Source organism: Chinchilla lanigera, unplaced genomic scaffold (genome assembly GCF_000276665.1).
Source record: "Chinchilla lanigera isolate Chin_1 unplaced genomic scaffold, ChiLan1.0 scaffold00162, whole genome shotgun sequence".
In the NCBI taxonomy this organism is placed as follows: domain Eukaryota; kingdom Metazoa; phylum Chordata; class Mammalia; order Rodentia; family Chinchillidae; genus Chinchilla; species Chinchilla lanigera.
The window spans coordinates 974,397-992,000 of record NW_004955563.1 but is presented as its reverse complement, the minus strand read 5'-3'; the positions used below and the strand labels follow the sequence as shown (position 1 = coordinate 992,000).

The following is a 17,604-nucleotide window of genomic DNA, read 5'->3' as shown; positions in this document are numbered from 1 at the left end:
CCGGGACCCGGGCCAGGGCGAACGGTGGGGCCTGCGCGGCCGCCCGGCCCGGCCGCGGATCAGGTAGGCGCGAGACGACGGTTAGGGCCAGAGGACGCAGGTGGGTCGCGATCCCGCGTTCGAGGCCCCACTCAGCCCCCGGGCGGGACAGCCCGGCTTGGACCCTTGGCCTCAGCCTTCCTGCGGCCGCGGGGACCTCAGTGTCCACCTCGAGGGCGACGGGAGGACTGTGGGCCTCGGCACCCCGCAGGCGCCTCTCTGAGCCTCGGTTTCCCCGTCTGTGAAACTGGGTCACCCCAGCGCCAAGCCGATCCCGGAGGTGGCCAATGAGGACAGCGCCTGTCACACACAGTAGGCTGTCAATGAGTGACTCACGTCTCTCTCTGTCCTCCTTCTCTGCCTGGGAAACAGTAAATACTGTATGCTCACCAGCCAGGAACTGTGCACACAGCGGCCGAAGCAGTGCGCTGGGCTGCCGTGGGGTTCAAAACAGAATTCTTGTTTAGCTTGTTCCTTCAGATGGAAAAAGTACAAAAAATGGTCCCTGTCAGACAGGAGGAGGTCAAAGCTCAGAGAAGTCAATCTCCTGCTCAGGGCCACACAGCAAATAGGGAGGAGAGCTGGGATTAGAACCTGGATTCTGATGCAGGATCGTGGAAGTACTAAAAAGCACGTAACAGTAGGCTCCCTGGGGTGAATGAAGAGGTGTGAATGCAGTTTTTGTTTGTTTGTTTATTTTGAGACAAGGTGTCACTGTGTAGTTCAGTCCAGCCTTGAATTCACTATATAGTCCAGGCTGGCCTCGAACTGGCATTGATCCTCCTGCCTCAGCCTCCTGAGTGCTGGGATGACAGGTACCCGCCACCCCACCTGGCAGGAGTGAACCGTCGTCTCGCGCCTACCTGCACATTTATCTTAAATAATGACAGTGAGGATTTACTGAGCACCTCCTGGGCTCCAGGTACAAATTGTGTATCTGCCCCTCAGACCGTCCCAACAGCCCTGCAGGCTGATGATGGTAATTACAACTGGAGCTGGTATTTACTGATTTTTTAAAACGTTTACCAGTGTATGCTTTGCGTATCATAATGACCCCCATCTTGTAGATGAGAACATTGAGGCTGGAGGTGAAGCAGCCGCCTAAGATGACCTTGTGGGCATTAAAGTCTTTGGTCCTCTTTGGTGTCCTTTCCTGGGAAGGCCTGGAAAAGACTGGGGGTGCCCGGCAGCCAGCCTGCCAGCACATTCGACAAAGGAAAAAGATGAGGTCCAGAGGAGCAAAGTTGAGCCAGGACGCACAGTCTCAGTGACAGAGCTGGGACCGAAACAGCTCAGGTCTCTAGAGGTCAGGACCAGTTCACCGGCCTGTGTAAGTTCAAATCCTGGCACCGTCCCTTCTCGGCTGTGTGACCTTGGGCAAGTAGATGCCTGTCTCTGAACCTCAGCCTCCTCACAGGTCAAATAGGAGGTTTGCTGTGCAGACTCAATGCCATCCAGCTCCTGGGCGCTGGGCTGTATGTTGCCCCAGGCAGCCCCTGAGTTTAAGTCCCATTTGTAGCCCCTCGCCCTTGGGTCCAGTTGCAAGTGTGGCCTCTTGTAAGCCTGGCCTGTGTGATGTAAGTGGACTTTGTAGCCTCTGAACTTCTCTGAGTCCCACCCAGGGAGCAGCCAGGCTGGGGTCTGAGGGTCAGGAGACTTGGTCTGCCAAGCCCGTGCCTACACAGAATCAGGGCTGAGAAACAAATGCAGGCATAGAGCCTACAAACACGGAGCCAGACACAGGGCTGGGGGCCGGGGATGGCGGTGAGCAAGCATGACAAGGTCCCTCCTTCCCAGAGGTCACTGAGCCGTGTGAAGGCAAAGGTGGCTGGACAAATGCAGCATTTCAGAGTGCTGTGGACCTTAGCAGCATTTTAGCCAGAGTGACCAGGAAAGGGTTCTTTCTGGAGGTGACCTTTGAAGGGGACACTTTACAACAACTCTTTGAATTTGATGAGCTGATTCACACCTAGGCAGATTGCTTGGCGGGCTCCCAGTCCTTAATAAACCCTAGCTGCTGTGTTGGTGATGTGTGTGCCTGACATTAGCAGATTTCCCAGCAGCCCCACCCTCCTACTACTTAATATACAGAGCTGTGGTGATGCTGGTGACCCCTGATTATTTGCAGAAAGGCTCAGACCGATGCTTGGACTTCTTTCTGTATGTGCTCGGCTCAGAGGCTTCCCCGCCGAGCTCTGCATTGGAAGCTCTGGTTTCAAGTGCTCCAAAGGGGCAGCAGCCCTCACAAGACTGCATGCCTGGCCACTGCCCACCGGATGTTATCTCAGGCATCCAGCCTTCCTCTGGGCTCCTCCTGCCTTGGGCTGATGCCTGCTTATCTGACCTCCAGCGGCCCAACGGGGGAGGCCCAGTAGGGAATGCTGGATGTCTGGCTGAGCTGTTCAGAACACACTGATCTGTTGGCGCGTTGCCTCCTGCAAAAAGTTAGTCAATCAACAATTTGTGCTGCTTTCACTCCCCGTCTCTTTGGGTCTCAGATTTGGACTGGCAGGGTTTGGTAAAAACTGACTTGGAGAGCCGGGCGTGGTGGCACACACCTGTCATCCCAGCACTCAGGAGGCTGAGGCAGGAGGGTTGCCACAAGTTCAAGGCCAGCCCAGGCTACATAGGGAGTTCAAGGCCAGCCTGAACTACACAGCGAGACCCTGTCTCAAAAAAAACCAAGCCAAAACAAAAGCTGACTTGGAAAGGGACCCCGCAGGTGAGTGCCCGGATTCCCGGGGAGCTGTTGCAGGCTGTGGACCCTAGTTTGGGGGGACAAAGGCCTGTGGGTTGGACAAGTTGGGGACAGAGATCCTCGACCCCAGGGCACCTTTACTGCAGAAGCCTCAGTTGCTTTCAAGGAATTCTCTGCGGGAAACGTGCAGAGCGAGCAGGAAGCTATACTCCAAGTCCTGCTGGCTGCCTCTGGGGCCGAGCCGGAGGCCAGCTGGGCCCCTTTTTGCTGAGCAGACCCCAGGCAGAGGGCAGAATCCTGCTGCAGTGGCCCAGCCCTCTGAATGGCTGCCTAAGGCTCCAGCTGTTTGGCTGTACCCTCCCCACGGGGATCAAGCTGTGGCTCAGAGCTGCCTCTGTCCTCCCCGGCTGGGGCCACTTCCCTGACAGCCTGAGGTTTCAGGAGTGCGCAGCCTGACAGGAGGCCGCGGAGCAGCAGAGTCCAGTGACTCACTGTTCGGCCCACAAGGCCGAGGCGGCCTCCCTTGCTCCGAGCCCAGCCCAGGCATCCTGAGTGGGCCCTGTGTGGCCCTGGCCCTGGCTCTGGATGGAGCCAAGCACCGGGCCTGGAACGTGGTAGGTGCTCAGTAACTGCCAGATGTTCTTCCTACATCTGGAAGATGATGTGGAAAGGGCGGGGCTGGGCTTTTCTTTCTTTTTTTTTCCCCTTCCTTCCTTCCTTCCTTTCTTATTTTCATTCTCTCTCACGTTTTTGTCTTTTAGTGTTTTGAGACAGGGTCTCTCTATGTAACCCAGGTTGGCCTTGAACTCCCAGGGATCTTCCTGCCTCTGCCTCCTGAGTGCTGGGATGACAGGCGTGCACCACCATGACTGGCTTCTTCTGTTTTTGTTTCTGTCTTTTTGAGACAGGGTCTCGCTATGCAGTTCAGGCTGGGCTTGAGCTCACTTTGTAGCTCAGGCTGGCCTCGAACTCAGAATAATCCTCCTGCCTCAGCCTCCTGAGTGCTGGGATTACAGGCGTGCGCCACCACGCCCCGCAACTGGCTTCTTTTTAAATTTATTATTAATTTATTTTTTGGCAACAAGTCCTCACTAGGTTTCCCAGGCTTGCCTCGAACTCTCAACCCTCCTGGCTTAGCTTCTCCCCCACCCCCAGTAGCTGGGTGTGCAGGAGGCACCTGACTTCCCTGTCTTTTGTTAGAACTGTGGGAGATAACATAACCGGAGCCCATACTGTCTGCCAGACTTGGGCTAAGTTGCATGCATACTCCCAACAAAGCCCCATTTTGCAGATCTGGTAAACTGAGGCTCAAAAAGGTGTGACCTTGTCTGTGGTCCCTAGAGGCCTGAGGAGAGAGGATGAGCCCTCGTCCACAGGGCTCACTAACTGTCCCCTTAATCTCTCTGCCTGCCTCTCCCCAGGCTCCTGGGACCATGGGCCTTGAGCCTTGAGGACACAGGGCTCCCTGTGGCCATGACGACAGGCGACTGCTGCCACCTCCCCGGCTCCCTGTGCGACTGCTCAGGCAGCCCTGCCTTCTCCAAAGTCGTGGAGGCCACAGGCCTCGGGCCCCCGCAGTATGTAGCGCAGGTGACTTCGAGGGACGGCCGGCTCCTCTCCACCGTCATCCGGGCCTTGGACACGCCAGGGTGAGTGAGGGCTGTGTGGTGCGTGGACTTTGTCCCTCTTTCTCTCTGCGCTAAATGACTTCCTCTTGGTATGGGGTCAGAAGTCCAAGCATTGAGGGAGGTCAGCTGGTGGGGTGAACAAGCCGTGCAGAAACAGAGCACCCGGCTGGCCAGGTCTGGTTCTTTTTTTTTATTTTTTTGTCTTTTTGAGACAGGGTCTCAGTATGCAGTTCAGGCTGGCCTTGAGCTCATTTTGTAACCCAGGCTGACCTCGAACTCCCAACAGTCTTCCAGCCTCAGCCTCCCAACTTCTAGGATTACAGGCGTGTGCCACCACACCTGGCTGGTCTGGTTCTTTAGGCAAAGCCCAAATTCCAGTTATTATGCAAAGTCTACACGTCAAGTGCTGGTTAGTAACTACACTGCAGAGAGGATTTTTTTTGGCGGGGTGGGAAACAAATTCTCACTAAGTCACTAAGTTGCCCAAGCTGGGTTTGAATTTGTGATTCTCCTGCCTCAGCCTCCCTGAGTGCTGGGATGACAGGTGTATGCCTATATAAGGAGCAGATAGGTGTGCAGTGCCCAACCACCTGGCTCAATTCCCCAGTGGTTGGTTGCTTTCCTCTCTGAGTGAGCTCAGGGGAGTGACCTCGCTGCTGTATCTCTAAACTGGGGACATCTTCCTGATCAAGTTGTTCTGAGAAAATGATGACCTGGTCCCCAGAAAGTGGGGATCGCCACCTCTCGAGCATTCGATAAATGTACATATGTTCCTCAGTTGATAATGGGCCTGTGCAAGTTGAAAACATCATCAAGTGAAAACACATCGAAGCTGGGGCTAGTGGTACCTGTAATCCCAGCTACTCAGGAGGCTGAGGCAGGAGGATCATAAATTCAAGACTTTGCCTGAGCAACTTAGCGAGACCCTGTCTCAAAATAAGAAGAATAAAAAGAGCTGGTGACATAGCTCAGTGATAGAGCACTTGCCTAGCACACTGGAGGCCCTGAGTTGAATCCCCAGGACCCCAAAAAGAAAAATTGGGAAGAAAGTCCACTGACAGATTTAATGTGCCGAGCAGCATGATTTAGTAACACAGCACGCACATCGTGGAGTCCTGGTTGTTCACCTCAGGCTTGATGAGGAGGGGCCTGGGTCACCCCTCCTGCCCAGTATTCCAAGAGGGACCCAAGGAGAAATGGAAACTTGGAATTGGACCTGTGATTTGTGTTTTGCCATTGTGCACTAGAAAATGATCTAACCATGCCTGTGCCTAAAACCCAGTATGAGGAGTTGGCACGGTGGCCCAAGCTTGTCATCCCAACATAGGGGAGGCTGAGGCAGGAGGATCGTGGCAAGTTCAAGGCCAGCCTGCGCTATACAGCGAGACTATATCAAAAGACAAAACAAGACAAATCAGGCCTTAACATTCCCCTCTCATTCCTTGGAGCTCATGGCAGAGATGAGGCATGGCAGAGAGGTCTGAGCTCCGATACCTGCAAAGGTTGGGTTTCCGCCACCACTCTGGGAGGCTGAGACAGGAGGATCACAAGTCCAAGTTCAAGCCCAGCCTGGGGAACTTAGCAACTTAGTGAGATCTGGTCTCAAAATTAAAAAAATAAAAAAGGGCTAAGGATGTAGCTGAGTGTAGAGGCCCTGGGTTCAATCCCCAGCACCAAAGAAAAAGCCCGGGGAGGATCTGCTGGGCCAGAGGGCCCTCGGGTGCTCGTCTCCCCTGCCCTGAGCCTTTGCCACTCCCCGAAGCTGTAGCCTTTGCGCCTGGCCTTCCCCCGCTGCCTTCTTCTCCCAGAGGTCAGCTTCCTACCTCGCTTGAATTTTTTTTTCCTGCTCCCGCAGTGCTCCCGGCAGCCCCGCCCCGCCCCCCTCACATTTCCTCCTTCTCTGTGTCCTCCGCGTGATTTCCCTGCCTGGGTTTCTGGAGCAAGGCCCGTTTCTCTTGCTCATCATCCGGGAGGAAGTGGAGTAGCAGCCTGGGTGCACAGGCCACCGAGCTAGAGTTCCTGGGTTTCTTTTTTTAATTTTTTTGAGACAGCGTCAGGCTGGCCTTCAACACACTATGTAGCCCAGCCTGTCTTTGAACTTGTGGCAGTCCTCCTGCCTCAGCCTCCTGAGTGCTGGGATGACTGGCCTGTGCCACCCCCTGCTGGGTTCCCATCCCGGTTCTGCAGGCTCTTAGCTGTGCAGACTTGCACAGAGGGGCCAAGATTCCTCTCCGCCTCAGTCTCACTCTCTGTAAAGTGGGGGCCAAGTCAGCGCCTTGCCCACGGGCTCCTTGTGAGCCTGGACAAACTCACCCCCATGCGTACACAGTAAGTGTGCAGTGAAGTTTCCACTCGCTCGGGCAGGAAGATTGCCATGAGCTCGAGGCCAGCCTGGGCAGCATGGCAGACCCTGTCTCAGAAACAAAAGGTTCCAGGATTTCCCAGAGCCCTGTGGGTCTTGGGCAGCCCCGTTTCCCCAGCTGGATCCTGGAGCAGGAGCTGGAGATGTGGAGAGTGGAGGGGAACAGATCCCGGCCCCCGGCCCAGCCAGGAGCAGGCCTTCGCAGGCCCTGGGGCTCGCTTCCCAGCAGCCAGGCCCCACCCTGCGGCAAGAAGGCCTGAGAAGGGCCAGAGAAGTTTCCAGGGGAAAGGCGCAGTTATCTGGAAAGCAGCTTCCTCCGCGCTCCTCCCGACAGCCTCTGCTCTGGAGTAGAGAGGCTTGGAAAACAGTGACTCAGGCGCTGCCTGCTCCGCCTCGCAGGCCACACCTCCCGCCTCCAGGAGGCAGGAGCGAGTCCCGCGGCCGAGGCTGACTTTCCCCGGCAGCTCGCGGGTCGTTGTTTCTGTCCGTTTTCCCCTCACAGGATGGGAGGAGCAGGTGAGCGAGTCTTAGGAGCACAGGCAGAGTGGCCTTCAGGAGGGACTCGACCCCGGGGTCTGGTTCTGGCCTGAAGAATCCACTTTTCCTGGCCCCTGGTCCCACATTATTCTGTTGGTGAAGTTCAGAGGCTCAAGTCGGAGCCATGTGGCTGCCAGCGGCTCTGAGCTGTCCTCAGCCTCGCTGTTATGGTGTTTAGAGGGGAAGAAGAATTTCAGAAATTGTAGTCCCAGTGAGGCAGGAGGATCCTTGTGAGTTCGAGACCAGCCTGGGCTACAAAGTGAGCTCAAGGCCAGCCTCAACTGCATATAGTGAGACCGTCTCAAAAAGACCAAAAAAAAAAAAAAAAAACCAAAAAACTGGACGTGGTGGCGCAGGCCTGTAATCCCAGCACTTGGGAAGCTGAAGCAGGAGGATCCTCTTGAATTCCAGGCCAGCCTGGGCTGCATAGTCAGACCCTCTCTCAAAAAGAAAAGAAAAGAAAAGAAAAGAAAAAGCAAATAAATGTATTCTCAGTGGGTCTGATTGTGTCACAGAAGCCCTCCTCTGATTTGATTTCCACAATGGCTGTGTATTCTATTGGTCAGGCTCAAGGTCACCCAGCTGTCACCAGCCCTGCGTTTGTATTGAGGACCAAGAACTGAGAATGGCTGGTTGTTCAGGGCAGTCAGTGCTGTAGGGAAAGGGGGAAAGGACGCTGGCCAGGCAGGTACACAAGGCTCACGCTGAGCCTAAACGGTGCCACAAGCGGCCGGGGGAGGGAGCATCTCATCCCCCCTGTGGGAGTCTGAGGAGACTTCTGAAAGGAGAGGACATTTGGAGCTGGGCTTTGAAGGATGAGGAGGAGTTTGCCAACGTGGGGGTAGTGAAGCAGGAAGCCCAATCACTGCGCATGGGTCTTCTCTCTGTCTCTAGTGACTGTCCCTTCTGCCGGATCTGCCACGAGGGCGCCAATGGGGAGAGCCTGCTGTCTCCGTGTGGCTGTACGGGCACCCTGGGTGCTGTGCACAAGAGCTGCCTGGAGAAGTGGCTGTCCTCGTCCAACACCAGCTACTGCGAGCTGTGCCACACGGAATTTGCGGTGGAAAAGCGGCCCCGGCCTCTCACAGAGGTAGTGTGGGGGTCCTGAAAGGGGTGTGCAGAGGGGATGGGGAGGAGGAGACAGAGCCACCCTGGGAGTCACCTCTCTCCCTTCCCCGGGGTGGCCCCTGCTTCCCTGTTCAGACTTACCATCTCCTAGAACACATTTGGGTTTGTTTTTTGCTTTTTTTTGTTTTTGGTACTGGGAATCGAACTCAGGACCTTGCGCTTGCTAGGCAGGCACTTGTGGCGCTGAGCTACATCCCCATCCCTATCCTGGAACACATTTGAGAGACTGAGGCAGGAGGATCACAAGTTTAAGCCCAGCTGGGCAAGTTAGTGCCTTAGCAAGACACTGCCTCAAAATAAAAAATATACAGCGCCTGCCTGGCAAGCGTGAGGTCGTGAGTTTAATTCCTGGGTACCAAAAAAGAAAAAAAAAAAAAAAAAAAACAACCCACAAAAAACAAGACAAAAAATATAAACAAGGACAGTGTATATAGCACAGTAGAAGGGCCCTGGGTTCTATCCCAGGACTAGAAAGAAAAAATCACTGTCTCACTCGCAAGTATTTCTTGGACCTCTCTGGGTGCCCAGTGTTGTGTCTGGTTCAGGGGCACCAGCCCTCTGTAGCGCACATGGCCGATGGTCATGGAGATTAAGTCTGGGAAAGCACGGAAGTGGTGAGTGGTAGGGAAAGAAGTTGCCCAAGCTGGGCTCAAACTTGTGATCCTCCTGCCTCAGCTTCCCAGAGTGATGGGACTGCGGGTGTGTTCCACCACACCCCACTAGTTTGGTGTTTTGCCAAAGCTCAAGTGTCTGGAGTGGGTGAAATCTGAGGTGGCCGCGGGCTGTGCCCAGCATTTAGACTTCTGCCTGAGTATGATGGTCAGGACCATGGCAGTGCAGTGCCCGGTGTGGTGGGTGCTCCTCCCTGGTGTCCTAGCGTGTGTGGAAAAGCCCTGGCCCATCAGGAGCTGGACTGCACGGAGAACAGTGGGGACTAGGTCCTCCTTGCCAGCGCCCAATGCTGCACCTGTCCAGACCCCCTTTCCTACCCCAGGGCCATTGCACCTGCTGCTCCCACAGCCTGGAGCACTGTCTCTGCCCTCCACGCACCCAGCTCTTCTGCTCAGCTGTTCTTCAGGGCCAATCAATCCTTTCTCCCTGAGCAGCTGCCCCATCTGCACCTCCCTACTAGTGAGAGAGGGAGAAGCCCTTGTGAGCAGAGGCTTTCTCCCCAGCCGTAAGCCACAGGAGGCAGCACTGCATAGAGGCTGAGGCTACAGAGGCCCCAAGGTTCCAGTTCTGGCTGGTTTATAGATTATAGGTTGAGAAATCTCTTATCTGAAATACTTGTGAAGGAAGTATTTTGGATTTTGAATTTTTTTTTTTACTTTTTTTTTTTTTTTTGGAGACAGGGTCTCACTGTATAATTCAGGCTGCCCCTGAACTCACTACATAGCCCACGCTAGCCTTGAACTTGTGGCAATCCTCCTGTCTGAGCCTCCTGAGTGCTGGGATGACAGGCATGTGCCACCATGCCCGGCTTTTACTTAGAAGCTTTTTTTTTTTTGGTGGTTTTGGGGATTGAACCCAGGGCCTTGTGCATGCACCGTAAGAACTCTACCACTGAGCTACATCCTCAGCAATTTCATCATAGAAGCTTTTTTTCTTTTTTTGGTCCAGCTTTTACTGTTTTGTTTGTTTGTTTGTTTTGAGACAAGGTCTTGCCATGCAGTTCAGGCTGGCCTTGAGCTCACTTTGTAGCCCAGGTTGGTCTTGAACTTACAGTGATCCTCCTGCCTCAGCGTCCTGAGTGCTGGGATTATAGGTCTGTGCCACCGTGCCTGGCTGTTTTTGTTTTTGAAACAGGCTGTCATGTATAAATCAGGCTGGCCTCAAACTCACTGTATAGCCCAGGCTGGCCTCACACTTGAGGAAATCCTCTGCCTCAGGCTGCTGGGATTACAGGCATGGCCCACTGCTCCTGGCTTTGAACTTTTTTAGCTTTTGGAATATTTGCATACCTATAATAAGCTATTCTAAGGACTAGACTGAAGTCCAAGCAGAGTTATTTTGTTTCTTATACACCCTACATACTTAGCCTGGAGTTAATTTTATACAATGTTTCAAATAATTTTGGGTATGAAACAGAGTTTCACAGTGTGGAATCCTCAGTTGCAGTGTCAGGTTAGTGCTCTAAAAATTTCATATTTTTGAGCACGCTGGCATACAACTGTCATCCCAGCCCTCGGTAGGCTAAGGCAGGAGGAGCACTGGGAGTTCGAGGCCAGCCTGGGCTACATAGTGAGACCCAGTCTCAAAAAACCAGAGCACGCAAACAAGCGGGGCTGGAGGGAGGTCCCGACCTGCGGCCCCGCCCCCCAGCCGCTCCTCTCCTCTGCGCCCTCCCGTCTGCCCCGCTTCCCACAGTGGCTGAGGAACCCGGGGCCGCGCACGGAGAAGCGGACGCTGTGCTGCGACATGGTATGCTTCCTGTTCATCACGCCGCTGGCCGCCGTCTCGGGCTGGCTGTGCCTGCGCGGGGCCCAGGACCACCTCCGGCTGCACAGCAGGCTGGAGGCCGTGGGGCTCATCGCGCTCACCATCGCGCTCTTCACCATCTACGTCCTCTGGACGCTGGTGAGTGGCCCTCGTGGGGGCGGCCGCAACTCACCCGGCCTGGCACTGCTCTGGGTTCAGCGCAGCCCCGAGCCAGAGTCCGCGAGCCCCAAGCTGAGGGTGAGGGAGGAGAGCGGCGGCCGGGGCAGGCAGGAGCCTGAGCCGGAGAAACGAGAGCGGGAGATGAGGACTGCTTGTGCCTTGGAGTTTGAGCACAGCCTGCTCAACAGAGAGAGAGGCAGAGAGACAGACAGAGAGAGAGAGAGAGAGAGACAGAGACAGACAGACAGACAGACAGACAGACAGACAGAGAAAGAGAGAGAGACTGTTTTGGTTCCTTTTTTTAACTGCTGAGACGAAATACCTGATGCACACAAGTTAAAGGAGAAGAGGTTTATTTAGCTCCCAGTTTGCAGAGGTTTCCGACTACTGCTGGCTCCAAGGCGGGACAGCATGGCAGACGAGAAACAGTCCATGGCAGGGCAGGCAGGAAGCAGTGAGCCTTCCTTTCTTTCCCTTTTATTCCTCTCAGGCTACAAGCCTGGTGGTTGGTGTGACTCACATCCAGGGTTGAGCTTCCCGTTATCCACACCCAGAATAATGCCAACCAGTCAGGGGATTGATCACACCCTTAATCCACGTTCACACACCCTATATCCAGCCACCACCAAAGAGCCCCAGCTAAGGCCACATGAGACTTTGGGGGGACATCTAGATACAAGCCGTAGCAGAGCCTGTCTTTTAAAAAAAAAGTAGAAGGTAAAAGAGGAGTTGAGCATTGTGGTACACTCTTGTAATCTCAATCCTCTGGGAGGCTGAGGCAGGAGGATCTCAGGTTCCAGCCCAGTTTGGGGAATTTAGTGACTTAGCAAGACCCTATCTTGAAATATAAAAGGGCTGAGGTGTAGTTCAGTGAAGGCCCTGGGTTCCATCCCTCCAATATTTTGTGTGCAACAGGTCACATGTTCAACACATTGGTCTGGTAAACTTTTATTGTCTGTTGATCTCACAGGTGTCTGAGATATTGTAAAGTGCTTGATGATGTTTGCACAAGGATGGTACAGCACATGCCCAGCCTTTTAAAGTTTTTAAATTACTTGGGGTGCTCTTCCTGCCTCAGCCTCCTGAGTGCTGGGATTACAGGTGTGTGCACCACACCCGGCCTGATGTATTTGTTTTTGTAGGTACTGTTTTGCAGCCTGCTTATTTTCACTTTGTCAATGTCTTTTAAAAAACAAGACAGCCGCCCAGCACCTCTTCACTGTCTGTCTGGACCGTGTTTATTTAACCAATCCCTTCTGACAGCTGCCGGGGTTATTTCCAGTGTGGATTTTTTTCCCCTTCCTTTTTTTTTTAAACCAATGCTCGGCACCACCTGTGCAATTGTTTTTTTCTTTTTCTTTTCTTTCCCACCACCCTGTGTGTGCTAGGCAAACACTGTTCCACTGAGCCCCAGCCCGGGCCCATGATTATTTCTGGAGAACTGCCTTGGTCGAAGGATGTCAACCACTGACGTTTCTTCTTTCATTTTTAAAAATAGACTTTAGATTCTTAGAGCAGGCTTTAGGTTCACAGCGAAGCTGAGCAGAAACTTCTGAGCATTCCCATTTATCAACCCCCTCCCCATGGGACAGCTTCACACCATCAACGTCCTGCACCAGTTTAGCACATTTGGTGCTTTGTTTTGTTTTGTTTTGTTTTGAGACAGGGTCTCGCTAGGTAACCCAGGCTGGGCTTGAACTAGCAGCGATCCTCCTGCCTCAGCCTCCCGAGTGCTGGGATGACAGGTGTGCTCTATCATGCCCAGCTTGGCTTAGCACATTTGTAACAATCAGTGAACCTCCTGGACACATCCTTCGCACCCAGAGTCCACAGTCCATTCTGCCCACATTCGAGTGAATGCTCGCTATTATACCTCCTGCGGTTGGACATGTCATGCCATGCGTCCCCTTTCTAGTATAATAGTGCATAGTTTTTATTGCCCTACAGATCTTCTGGGTGGTACATGGCTGTCATCTCAGCATCCAGGAGGCTGAGACAGGAGGATTGCCATGAGTTCCAGGCTAGCCTGGAATACATAGTGAGTTCAAGGCCAGCCTGAACTGCATAGCGAGACCCCATCTTAAAAAACAAAACGGAAACCAAACCAACAGAAAACCAACTTCTGTGCTCTGGCTACTCACCGCTCCCTTCTCCCCAGCTGCCGGCAGCCACTGATCTTCTCCCTGTCTCCATGGTTTTGCCCTTTCCAGAATGCTGTGGAGTCAGAGCCGTGCAGCATGGAGCCTTTTCTAGATTAGCTTCTCTCACTTAGTCATACGCGTTTCTGGTTTCTCTGTATCTTTTTAGGGCTTCTCACTTCTTTTTATTTTTATTTTTATTTTTTTTTGAGATGCTAGGGATGGAACCCAGAACCTTGTGCGTGCCAGGCAAGCACTGTATCACTGAGGTATACCTAGCTCTCACTTCCTTTTATTTATTTAATTTTTGTTTTGTGTTTTGTTTGGTTTTTGAGACAGGGTCTCACTGTGTAGTTCAGGCTGGCTTGTTCACTATGTAGCCCAGGCTGGCCTCAAACTTGCAGCAGTTCTCCTGCCTCAGCCTCCCAAGTGCTGGGATTACAAGCATGCACCACACACCCAGACTATTTTTGTTTTTCTGAGGCAGGGTCTCGCTATGTAGTACTGGCTGGCTTTAACCACTACAGATCCCAGGCTGGCCTCACACTTGCAGCGATCCTCCTGCATCAGCCTCTGGAGTGCTGGGATAAAAGGCATGCGCCACCACACTTGGCTTCTTGCTCCTTTTTACCTATGAAGAATTATGTATTGTCCCTGTGGGACATCTGGGTTGCTTCCCAGTTACAGTGCTTATGTGACTGATTTGACAATGTGGTCCCTTCTGCTGGAGGCCAAGGGAGAAGGACGGAAAGGTTGAGCCCAGCCTGAGCAATTTATTTATTCTTATTTTTTATTTCTTTTGTCTTTCTGAGACAGGGTCTCGCTATGCAGTTCAGGCCAGCTTTGAGCTCACTTTGTAGCCCAGGCTGGTCTCGAACTTGCAGTGATCCTCCTGCCTCAGCCTCCCAAGTGCTGGGATTACAGGCGTGCGCCACCACGCCCGGCTAAGCCTGAGCAATTTAGTGATGTCGTGATGTCTGAAACGGAAAAATAAAAAATGGGCTGGGGATGTAGCTTAGCAAGATGATCTTGGGCTCCTCACTGTATCACAAAACAAGGAAGAGAGGGAGGGGGAGGGGAGAGAGGAAGGTGGGGGAGGGAAGAGAGGGATGGTTGCCTGCTGGCTCTGCTCCTGAATGCATGCCAGGCCCTGGTGTGGGCTCAGCCAGGTGCCGTGGGACCCCTCCTCCTCCCTCGGCCCAGGGCGCAGCCGGGCCTTCCCACCCACAGCAGGACTGCCCCGCAGGTCTCTTTCCGCTACCATTGCCAGCTGTACTCTGAATGGAGGAGGACGAATCAGAAGGTCCGCCTGAAGATCCGGGACGCGGACGGCCCCGAGGACGCCCACCACTCCCCGCTGGCAGCCGGACTCCTGAAGAAGGTGGCAGAGGAGACGCCCGTGTGAAGGCCGGGCTGGTGGAGAGGCCAGAGGCAGCTGGCCGTGCCGGGTGTCGGGTGGGACGGAAAGCACCCGAGCTCTCCTGCTTGGCCCGAATGCTTGTAGGGCCAGAGCCCCTTCCGGTGGAGCCTGTTCCATGATCCCATGTGAACACATTTTCAGGTTTTTTGCACACTGTTGGACGTGACAAAGACAGACGGACACGGTCCTGAGCTTCAGACGGAGCACGCACCCTGATCTCACTCTGAGGTCTGTTCGGCACCTCCCGGGCCAGCGGCCGTGGTGGGATCGGCAAGGGCGCCCTCAGGCTGGAAGGTCCCAGCAAGCTTCTTGCGCTTCTCGCATCGGCAGGCCCGCTTTCCCGGCACCCCTGACTTTATAAAGTTGCACTGCGTTTCAAAAAACCACCCCTGAATGAATAAAAGGCGCCCTTGCTGGATGAAACGGACGCGTCAGTTACATTTTAAAGGGCTCCGAGTGAGGGACGAAGTGGAGGGATCTGTTATGAAGCCCACGGGGAGAAACAGATGAGACCAGGCGCGTTCAGGGTGGTATGGCTGTGGATCACAGGGAGAAACAGAGCCTGAGTTTTCACAGGAACAGCAGGTAGCAGGGTAACAGCATAAATGATTTTAAGGGCTGGGGATATAGCTCTGTGGCACAGTGCCTGCCTTATAAGCGTGAGGTCGTGAGTTCGATTCCCAGTACCACCAAAACAAAAAAAAAGATTTTAAGACTAGATAAGGAAGCCAGGCCTGGTGGCGCAGGCCTGTAATCCCAGCATTTGGGAGGCTGAGGCAGGAGGGTTGTTTCAAGTTCAAGACCAGCCTGGGCTACAAAGTGAGCTCAAGGCCAGCCTGAACTGCATACTGAGACCCTCTCAAAAAGACCAAAAAAAAAAAAAAAAAAAAAAAAGAGGCTACCCAAGAACAGTTTCCACTTGACGTCTCCCAGGGCCGGATACCATGCTAGGCCTTTCCCACTCATTAGTTTGTCTTTTTGTTTTTGTACCAGGAATCGAACTCAGGACCTTGCACTTGCCAGGCAGGTGCTTATGCCACTCTGCTACATCCCTAGCCCTCCACTCGCTAGTAACCAATGATCAGACTTTCCATCTTTCAGGGGTCACCATGGGTGAAGCCTGGGGTCCCTTCCTCCTCTGGCTCTTGTTAGCAGCAGCTTGTGGGGAAAGAAACTGCTATTACTTCCCCTTCACAGTGAGAAGACCGAGGCCCAGCCCAGCACACACACCCTAGGAGGCTGAGGCCTGTGGTCTGTGCTGCCCCCTTTTGGAGCTTGTGCCCCGCCTCCCCCACGAGGCGGAGAGGCAGCGCCACGTGGCCGGGCCAAAGAACAGTGGCTACCTCTTGAGGCTTTTTACTTGTTGAGCTGTTTACATCCCAGACCTCTTGGCATCTGCCTGCGTTTAGTGCTGAATGCCGCCCCGAAAGGTGGGTTCGGGGAGTCTCTTATTAAGCCACTTGCAGATGAGCAAACAGCCTCAGGGGAAGGGGGTCGCTGGCTCAAGGTCTGGCGCTTTTTCCTTCGGCCTGGCACTAGCTCATCCACAGAGGAAGCTAAGCCCTTCAGCCCAGCCTGCAAGGGTATGGGGAAGCGGGTTTTGTAAAAGGCAAAGGGCCTGTGTGGCCTGGAGGATGAGCAGCCTGGGAGATCCCCTGGCCGGAACAATGTGGAGAAGGGGCAGGGCTCAGAGGCCTCCAGGCAGCGGTGACAGGTGCAAGGGGGGCTGGCGTCTGCACAAGCACAGGCTCACACCCAAGCACATGGCTCTGCTGCCTGGCGCTCACTTCTCAGGCAACTGTGGGTTGTGGTGCCCCTGGAAATGTCAAGATGCCCAACGAAAAGCCATCAGGAACCGCGAGCTATGCATGGTGTTGCACACCTACATCAGCATTTGGGAGGCGTAGGCAGGAGGATCACTGTGAGTTTGAGACCTGCTTGGGTGGAGTTCAAGGTCAGCCTGAATTGCATAGCGAGACCCTGTCTCAAAAAAACCAAAAACCACAAAATAAAAAAACCCAACCCACCAACCAAAGAACCAAACAAAAAGAACCGTGAAAGCCGTTTCCTTTGTAAATCTTCTTTTTCAAAATTTTTTTTTCTTTTTTTTTTGGTTTTTGAGACAGGGTCTTGCTATGTGGTTCAGGCTGGCCTTGAGCTCATTTATGTAGCCCAGGCTGGCCTCGAACTCACAACGATCCTTCTGCCTCAGCCTCCCAAGTGCTGGGGTTACGGGCGTGCACCACCACGCCCGGCTCATTTTTAAAAATTTTTGAAACAAGCTTTTTAATTTATGGCAATCGTCCTGCCTCAGCCTCTCCAGGGCTAAGATTACAGGTGTGCGCCACCATGCCCAGTTTGTAAATCTCTTCTAGTGCTTTCAATTATATTGAGGAGAAAGTTTTATTTGGAATTGATCTGTGTGTGTTATAGTGATCTAAACCTTCCAGGAACCCGCAGATAGGACTCTGCCTCATTTCTGGCCGAGCTCTGGTTACAGACAGCTTGGAGTGACTAGAACTGGGGTTGTGCGCGTAGCTGTGAGGTGTACGTTCGTCCCTACAGTACTTAGGGACCGGTGTAGTATCCAGTAAATGTCTGAGACAAATTTGACGCGGGAATGAATGAATAGACAGCGGCCGGTCTGCGCCTGCGCCTGCTCCCGTCGGAGGCGTGGCCTGCGGGAGGGGCGTGGTCCGAGCGGAGGCGCGGGGAGGAAGCGGGAGCCGTCCGCGTCGCGCGCAGGCGTTACTGGTCGCACCGGGTCACGTGAGCGCGCAGGCGCATCGCCGCGCAGCGCGCTCCCTCACACAAAGCCCAGACGCGGAGAAAATGGCGGCAGGGGTCGAAGCGGCGGCCGAGGTGGCAGCGACGGAGCCCAAAATGGAGGAGGAAAGCGGCGCGTCCGGCGTGCCGAGCGGCAACGGGGCTCCGGGCCCGAAGGGGTGGGTATTCTGCGGGTCGGGCGCCCTCGCGGCGGCTCCGTTGGGTCTGTCGGTGGCCTTCTCCCGGCGCGGCCTCGGCGTCGGCCTTTCCCGGCCCGGCGGGGGGGCGCG

General features: G+C 54.1%; 2 protein-coding genes across 12 annotated transcripts in view; both read left to right on the top strand.

Moving 5' to 3' along the window:
* Positions 1 to 14,971, top strand: part of March2 (membrane-associated ring finger (C3HC4) 2, E3 ubiquitin protein ligase) — a 21,458-nt gene extending 6,487 nt beyond the window's left edge. The window contains exons 3-8 of one of the 5 annotated variants that reach the window (XM_013509139.1): positions 1 to 100; positions 4,159 to 4,386; positions 8,159 to 8,354; positions 10,715 to 10,969; positions 14,375 to 14,509; positions 14,690 to 14,971. In XM_013509139.1, coding sequence (XP_013364593.1) covers positions 4,211 to 4,386; positions 8,159 to 8,354; positions 10,715 to 10,969; positions 14,375 to 14,509; positions 14,690 to 14,764 — 837 coding nt within the window. In that variant the 5' untranslated portion in view covers positions 1 to 100; positions 4,159 to 4,210 and the 3' untranslated portion in view covers positions 14,765 to 14,971. The other 4 variants (XM_005413127.2, XM_013509140.1, XM_013509141.1 and 1 more) reach the window with 4 other exon arrangements.
* Positions 14,972 to 16,936: 1,965 nt separating this feature from the next.
* The window catches only part of Hnrnpm (heterogeneous nuclear ribonucleoprotein M), a 41,241-nt gene continuing 40,573 nt past the window's right edge, over positions 16,937 to 17,604 (top strand). For 5 of the 7 annotated variants that reach the window (XM_005413122.2, XM_005413124.2, XM_005413123.2 and 2 more), the window contains exon 1: positions 16,938 to 17,493. In XM_005413122.2, the coding sequence (XP_005413179.1) occupies positions 17,381 to 17,493 (113 nt within the window). In that variant the 5' untranslated portion in view covers positions 16,938 to 17,380. Of the gene's footprint in view, positions 17,494 to 17,604 lie in introns of all 7 variants that reach the window. The other 2 variants (XM_013509137.1, XM_005413125.1) reach the window with 2 other exon arrangements.